An 8524-nucleotide genomic window follows, 5' to 3' on the forward strand; every position below is an offset into this window, starting at 1 on the left:
TTCCACAAATAATTTTTCCTTTTCCAGCTTTTATGGAGACCTGGAGTCATCCATGGATTCAGCGGTGCTATCCTTTTTGAAGTATGGGGTGCTGGACCTTACCTCCTTACCTTACCATTCTAGAATAAAACAAACAAATTTTTGTTTAAAAATAAACATCATTAATGGTTCAAATTCCATATTGAATTTGTCACTTGGATTTATGATTTCCATATTGACAATGAAAACAACAGACCATTTATTCTGTTGTCAAAAGATGACAAAATGCCAACATAATATCAATGTATTGCAAATCAAATGCCCACCATGTTTAATGAGAATCAAATCAAATAGCAAAATTCCCTCTCTGATGCTAAATCAAACAAGGCCCCAGAGTTATTTTTTGTCAGGCATATCTTCGTTTGCATCATTATATAGTAGGTCCCATTAAAACTGAGACAAATTTTACACGTCTTTAAGGTCCCCTGGACTTTAAATGGGGATAATGAATATCTGGAGCAACACTTCAGTACTTAGAAAAAAAATTAAGCCAAAATTACCAGATGTTTTTTAAAATTCATCTGGTTTTAGTAGATTACTTGACATGTTATTATTGCTATATTACAAACACATGGTGCTTGTCAAGGTTTTAGCTATGTTTGAAGGCCAAAGTATTTTCCAACATTAGGATCAGACCACAGCATGTTGCAACGCAGAAATCTCTTAAAAGAAGGGGACGTATAGATATACACAATATAAAAAAACAAATCATTTACATAAAAATAGAGGCTTTTTCAGCATGTCATTGACAGTAAGAAACTCAACAGAAAAAGAAAAACTTACAATCGTACCAGTAAATTGTGCTGGTCTTTTGTACCATTGAGAGGTTGCTGACCCATTACCATTTAAACACGGGCAAAGATGATCCATTAGTCCATTACAGTAAATAAAACACTTATTGGACATTAAAGCTTTTTGCTGAGCTTGTAATCGAATCTTGATAACATCCAGAGGCGTAACTAGAATAAGAATAATTTGTCATTTTCTTTCATATTTCCTCTGTCTAATTATAACCTTTAGATTATTTGTTTGAATTTTTGCCCCCTAAAACTTCTATGCCCAGGACAAGTGCCCTCCCTGTAATCTAGACCAATTGGGAACATCATTAGTTGTTAGATTTGGGGTGAGTAGCTGTCCTTTTTTATTTGTTTTTTTTTATGTCCATGTTGTTTGTTTTTGTCTTTTTATTTATTTTATTCTCTTTTTTCAGGTCTAAGTTGTTCCCATTTTTGCTCACAAAATGTGAACTTGACCTTTTAAGACTTAAATATTGCCAAAGAAGGGAAGCAAATGTCTTCTCAAAATATCCGTTTTTGTTGCATCTAGTATTTTTGTTGGCCTTATGATGGCCCATTTTTGCTCTCTTCTCTTTTTTTGTGATGGCAGGTCAATGTGGTTTACAAAATTATATTACTCAAGGATTGAGTGTAGGCTACAAATGAGAGGAAAATTTCATGCATCTCTGCCAATTCTATTTCATAGCAATCACAAAATAACAATAAATAATATAGTAAACAACAAATTAAAATAAGGGACTTGGATGATATAGCCCCTACCTAATATTCTTCTAATATGTTTCTCTGATGCTCTCAATCCTAAGGAAATATACCTAAGTATGTTAAAAATACAATACTTCAGAAACAAATTTGGGCTATAGAGTTGCACATTAGGGGGGAGGGGGAGTAAAGCGGGTCTGCATGCCTAATGTGTTAGGTACAATTATTCTACATATTATAAAGTAAGAATTGTTTTCTAACTTCACACTTTCCAAATACTTCACCCCTGCCCCACCCCATAATGTGCAATTTTATAGCCCAAATTATATATTTTTCATCTACTCTGTCACTTCTCTTTGTCTCACACTAAGCTGAAAGAAACTATAAAAAAAAAAAACTGTTTCTATAATGCATTAATGAATACAAAACTTGAGCAACAGGCGCTATATCAGACAAGTATCAAAAATAAATATGGTTTTCAATAATAAAAAAAATAATAAAATAGGTTCATTCCTATTGGCAATAGAATTTAATAGCCTATTTATTTCATTATTATTATTTTAATTTACTTAAATTTTTATTTTATTGATTTGCATTAAGGCTCAACATTGGTGTTCATAAGCAGAATGTTCCTGAGAATTTATAAATTTAGAAACAAGACCAGAGTAGTAGAACCAAAATAAAAAAAAAACATACCCTTTGTAATCTGATGATGAATAAGCAGCACTTACCAAAACAAGAAGTTTGTAGTGCACAAAGACATCTGCTGTGCTAGTTAGTGATGACAAACAAATGGGCCTTACCATAGAAATTAACAGAACAAGATGTCAGTAATGCACCAATAAAAGGATAAAGCATCTGTTTCAATTTTATTTAGTTTTGAGGCTTGTTTGTTGTTTCTGTTTTTTTTTTTTTTTTTTTCATGTCTTCAAAGGAGAAGCAAATTCAGCTCTTTTAGAGTTTGTGATACTTTTTGTGAAGCCAGTTAAGACATTGACCAGTAAATAGAACTTACCAAAACAAGAAGTCATCAATGCACCAGTGCAAGAAGAAAGCATCTGCTGAGCAGGTGTTACCCTAAAAAGGGGGTTATCCATATTAACTTCTGATTCCATACTGATTTCCTTAAAATAAAATAAAAATTCTAATAAAGGAAAGCTATAATTATTAAATGCCATGGCTAACTGGTTGAGCTTCAAGACCTAGCTTAAAGTAATATATTCATCTATTGTCTTTCACTGCTTGGATCATCAAATCTCTTTGTAAACAGGCATTTGTATTACCCTGATTAATAACATCACATCAGTGTGAACAGTTGAAAAGTTGGATAAATACCTTATCTTAAAATGATTAATAAATATGGATGAAAAATGTAAGAAAACATTAAAATCTGATTTCAATCAAATTTCTGCATACAGTATCATAAAGTAAGAATTTCATTAAGGTAAGATACCCAGTAGTTGGACAGCTAAACACCACATCAAAAGTTAACTCAGAAATTGGATTGTCTCCCCACTAGATTTGTCTAAATGTTCTTTATAAGCATGTTATTAATTTAATCATTTTAGCCATACACAATGCTAGTTATAATAAATGCCCTGACATCTAATAGTAGAGTATCATTGTAGACACGCAGTTAAAGTTCAAGCCAAATCTTAGAAAATACTGCTCAATCTTGGACACAGGATCATAAAATTGGAACATAGTTTCTATAAGGCTATAAGAAATAACTTTTATTTAGGCTTAAATAATGAATCAAGTTTTTCAAAATTCTAGTTAGCTGATCCCAAATAGCCTGGTCTTACTTAATACTACCTAGGCCTAGTCAAAGAATATTGTTTATTAGTTTTCTACTTAAAATTGCAGTTTAGCAACTCTTCTGAAGCATATATGTTAATAAAATAAAAGTAGTGCCATTAGATCCCCTATTTAATGTTCTTTTTCAACATAATAGTCATTACCCTGCCTGACAATACATCCCATCTCACCCCTGGGCCTAGGATATATACAAACTAAAAGAAAACAATGAAACTCTTACTCTTTAATATACAACATGTTTCTATTACCTTAAATTACAGCTTGGGGCAATCTAAGGATTTTTACTTGTGAAGCTCCAGAGTTGATGATCAATAAGTGTACAGTGTTATTAAGGGATTATGTGCTGATGAATTATCAGTAGCTTCCCAGTCCAGCCTGCCAGATACTGTTTTAGTGGCATATCTTCCAGAACTTTAATTTTTAAATACAGGAATGCTAGAGACATTCAACTTTGAGCTTAAGATGTGCTAGTCTTTTATGAAGAAGAAAAATGACTTTGGAGGAACAACTTGAAGGGGTAATGTTTTCTTATATTATAATTCATATTTTAGATAAGATTTGTATTGTTAGCATAACAACTAATATACTAAAAAGAAGCATAAAATACAAAATCTAATGATAGATTACCTCTTTTGGTCAATAACTATGAGATTCCACAATTGACATAGGGACAAAGTCAACATTCCAGCCTACATGGTTCCCTTTTGTATGTTCCTTTCAAATATACTAATAAATTTACTTGCAAAAGTCTCTCCCTGTCTGACAATTCATTATATAGCCCTAATACAGTTTTTCTTCATCACATCAATGTCAGGCCTAGATCAGATAGATGCTGGGCTCAATAAGATTTTTTTGGGGAGGCCCTTTCTAAATATTAAATAGCCTATTTAAATAAAATATATCTGCATAGTAGTTTAAATATGTAAAGTAGTTCATGTACATAGTGCAAATTCTCTTTAATATAGGACTATCCCAAATAAATTCAATAAGTTTGATGAACTCTTATGGGTATCAGTTTTCTACATTATAAAGTATATATTATATAATAATAAATGCATTAATAACTCTTATCCAGAAATACAAATTTAAATAAATATATTTGGTACTTATGTACTATCTATAAAATAGGGAATATATTACATAGGGAAGATGCTTAAGAAACTAGTCAAATGGGTTTCTTTCAATAGAATATTGAATTGGAAACTGTGATTTGTTAGTGTGTTTATAATATTTAAACTATTGTTTTTTGGGGTTTAGGGGCAAAAAGGTACCTATGCTGGGTTAGGTATGTTTACATGTTTAATATATGCTATGCTTTACCCCCACCCCTAATGTGCAAATATAAAGCTGAAATTTGTTTCCAAAATATTTATTTTTATCCTATTTTTTTTTGTTTCATTAGCATTAACCAGACTTCACTTTTCACATGTGTTACAGATAGTACATAAGTACCTATATTTTTAATTATTTGAACAATTCATAATTTGTCCCTTATCATCAAAAATAATTTGCTTTAAATTTCAATTCTTTTGTTTATTTTGATGGTAACATTGGACCCTTTCAAATGGGGGCCCAATCACTTCAATTACCCTTTATCTGACCCTGATCAATGTAGTCTTACCTTCTAGCTTGTATTTTAAACTGGTTATCTTCTCAGTTTATAATTTATCTCCCTGTGTTATTGAGTGCATTATTTACCAAAATTTTACTTGAAATTATTTTAAAAATGTATAATAGTGGAAGAAAACATGATAACATGATGATTTCTACTGACAAACTGGATTCTTAAAACATGATTGGTAGTTATAAGTTTTAAACTAGAATTTTGCTAAGTAATCAAGTAGCACCTTGTCCCTCTGTTAGTTATGTAATCTTGTGTCTTTTTGAATTTATTTCATTAACCCTTCTTTTACTTTATTAACATTTCCTTCAGAGAAACTGTCAAACTGTAATTTTACTATATCTTAAATAGCATGGCCTTAGTCAATTATTAGAAGAGATACATTTTTATTTAAATGTTTGCCCAAGATAAGGTACTAAGTACTTGGTCTTTACCTGATTATAGTCTTTTCTTGGAGTTTGATGTCAAGCCTAGACATCTTTTGTCATGGTAGCCTAATAGGCCTAGGCTAATCATTATATTTGGAAAGAATAGGCCTATTCATGGGGAAATTTAATGATGCTACTCATCAGTTATTATAAAGTTTGGTAATTTTTGTGTTAACATATTATTGACTCACAAATAAAGAAAACATTCTACTCAATGCTTTTTTTTATGCTCTTTCAAAATATAATAATCATTTTTGTAAGAAATGAATTTTACCCCACCCTTATTTATACCAATTCAGGGTATATATTTGCACATTAGGGGATGGGGGTAAATTTTATTTCTGATTTAAATGAGAGATAAGGTTAAACTTCCCTCCATCCCTCTAATGTGCAAATGTATACCCTGAACTGGTATAGGCTATATAGAGTTGGGGGGGGGGTGAAATTCAACTTTGACAAAAATTATTATTATATTTGGAAAGAACATAAAAAAATGTATCAAGTGGTATGTTTATTTTATTCATAAGTCAACAATATGAATAACAAAAAAATTACCTTGAGTTCATTTTTCAGCTAGCCTAGGCTATCTAATTAAACAAGAAAACAAATAGCCTTGTTGCTGTGTACTAAACAAGAAAAGTAAAAATTGGCCAGCTAAAGCATTTAGGCCTACTGGTCAATTGAATAATAGGCCTATTACTTTTTTCTTAAATTATAGCCTAGCTGGTTCAGAATAGAACCTTACACAATATTATCAATGGCTTGACTAAGTAACATGAAAGGGCCATTAGGCTAGGCTAACCCACACATGCCTATTGAGATAATAGGCTACATTAACTTTATAATAATCAACTTTCAAGGTCTAATTCTGATATAGACATTTTACAGAAATTACAAGTTAACTTAAAATTTTAGATTAGGAGTTTCCCCTGGTCCCATCTTCGGTAAAATTCTACTTTAGTTACTTTTGAATATCTTAGAAAGGGGTTAGGTTAGGAAAATGAAACTTTCAGGGATTGGTCTACAGGCTAAAGTATGTCCCGGGAAGGTATTTTGAAGTACCTACCTCCACTCCTTCTCCCTCTAGAGGGCCCTGACCTTTGATGACCTTAAAAATATGTGAGTTATAGAGGTGAAACCTTGCAAAATAGATCTTCTGCTTAAATGAAGTATAACAAAATTGTTTTCAGCTTCACAACTTTGCTCAATCCCAATTTATAAGGTTTTAAAGATATGCAAATACATTTCCTACATTTTGGAAATAAACATTGATATGGCACAAAAATTCTGCTCAAATAAATGAAATTGCATTTTCAGAGCTAAAGCCAGAGAAAAAGAGACTGATAGCTGAAAATTAAGGTAAAATGTTGTTTTGTCAAAATTTCAATGGGTATAGACCTGTCATGTAGGCAAATTTCAGGACCCTCTAGAGGGAGACGGAGTGGAGGTAGGTACTTCAAAATGCCTTCCCAGGACATACTTTAGCCTGTAGACCTATCCCTGAAAGTTTCATTTTCCTAACCTAACCCCATTCTAAGATAGCCAGAAGTAGCTAAAGTAGAATTTTACCCCATCTTCAAATAGGCTATGCTATTTGGGCTAGGCTGTTCCTATTCTAGCCATTTGCTAATTGAAAAAAAAAATGGTTTCAGGAATGGATCCAAACGACTGTATCTAAATCAAATACCAAAATCCAGCAACCTTTATCTTGATTTGTTGTACATCCATATATTACATAACGTTGACATCTTTTATTTTCTTTTTTATTCCCAACAAAAAAAGGGAATAAGTTCTTGCGTTTCTTTTTGGAGCTGATAGACTACGGACGGAGACATGTGTCATTATGTCGAATCTTCACTTAGTTTTTTTTTTTTTTTTAACTAATGCTACTTCTACTACAGCTCAGATAGAGCAATGTACCAAGCCCTTACGCATGAGCTAGCAAGAGGAGTCGCCCCAAAACGTCCCACGAGGATGGCCGGGACCTAAGTAAGTAACTACAGCTCAGAAAGATGTCATTATTACTAGTAGCGTTCTGACTGTAATCAACTAGCAAATTTTCTTTGGAATATGGCTAGAATACTTCATAACCAGTGAATGTTTTCCTTGAATTTCATACAGGTGAATGGACATCCCACTGGATCCACAGACCTCGCAAAGCTACGAAGAAGAAGCTCACCTGAAGTACCTGGCAACCTAAAGTAGACACACCTGAATATACTTCTCCTCCACTCCGATCTATTCAAAGTCTCACTCTTTAAGGTTCAATCAGACGCATAGGATTCACCCCGTGCCAAGAAATTCTTATTGACTTTAATCTTTCCTTATGACCTCTTCCCGTCCCATTCAAGGACGACTTGTCTTTCATTTGGCCCCAGGTGGGTGGGTAAAATCGTTTATTTGGCAAATTTTTATCCGCAAACAGTTCCCTATTCATCTCGACCTTTTTCTGTCAAATCCCTAGAAGTGTAATATCACCCCATTTTTTGTATATCTTATTGATTGAAAAGTGAACCCAAAACAATCCGTATCCAATTCCCTTGGAAAACACATAACAAGTCCTCCTCACTCTTCCGAATTGCCCAAGCTTCAGAACCATACTTAACCAATGCAATCACCATAGCTTTCAATATCCTAATTCGTGTTGGTATACTTTTTCTTCCGAATTTGTTTCAACTGTGAAAAATCCCTGGGCTATTCTACTTTTTACCTCGTCACTGCATACATAGCCTTTATTAATTATGCTACCTAGGTAAATGAAGCTGTCCCCTTGATCCATCTTCTCGTTAATCAATATTACCTTCGTTTATTCCTAGTCTTCGCGTTTGTCTTTTTAACACTAGTTTTCGAAAGTGCTCTCGCGCCCTGAACTCACGAAAACTCCAAAAATCGATTCATTTTGCTAACTTTTTTTTATCTAGGACACTTAAATCATCAGCATAATCTAAGTCTAGGAGACTTTTGCATTACTATTTCATTATTAGCTATCCCATAGCCTTTACCATGTTCCCTAGGACGAAGTTAATAAAAATAATCCATATAAAAGGGGATGCAAACTATTGGTCCTACATTAAACTAGCTAAAAACCTCATTTCATTTCTTAATTGCAGCAATATTGTTCT

The 8524-nt window shown here is 32.7% G+C and overlaps 1 protein-coding gene across 2 annotated transcripts in view; it reads right to left on the reverse strand.

The window, feature by feature from the left end:
* The window catches only part of LOC148939575 (mitochondrial glutathione transporter SLC25A40-like), a 28948-nt gene extending 21719 nt beyond the window's left edge, over positions 1 to 7229 (reverse strand). The window contains exons 1-3 of one of the 2 annotated variants that reach the window (XM_089106671.1): positions 7104 to 7229; positions 2551 to 2659; positions 823 to 998 (exon numbers count right to left, since the gene is read on the reverse strand). In XM_089106671.1, coding sequence (XP_088962797.1) covers positions 823 to 998; positions 2551 to 2659; positions 7104 to 7130 — 312 coding nt within the window. In that variant the 5' untranslated portion in view covers positions 7131 to 7229. Of the gene's footprint in view, positions 1 to 822; positions 999 to 2550; positions 2660 to 7089 lie in introns of both variants that reach the window. The other variant, XM_089106672.1, reaches the window with a different exon arrangement.
* Positions 7230 to 8524: the final 1295 nt, after the last annotated feature.

Source organism: Artemia sp. Qi Xiang Cuo, chromosome 21 (assembly GCF_049724085.1).
Source record: "Artemia sp. Qi Xiang Cuo chromosome 21, ASM4972408v1, whole genome shotgun sequence".
Taxonomy (NCBI): Eukaryota; Metazoa; Arthropoda; class Branchiopoda; order Anostraca; family Artemiidae; genus Artemia; species Artemia sp. Qi Xiang Cuo.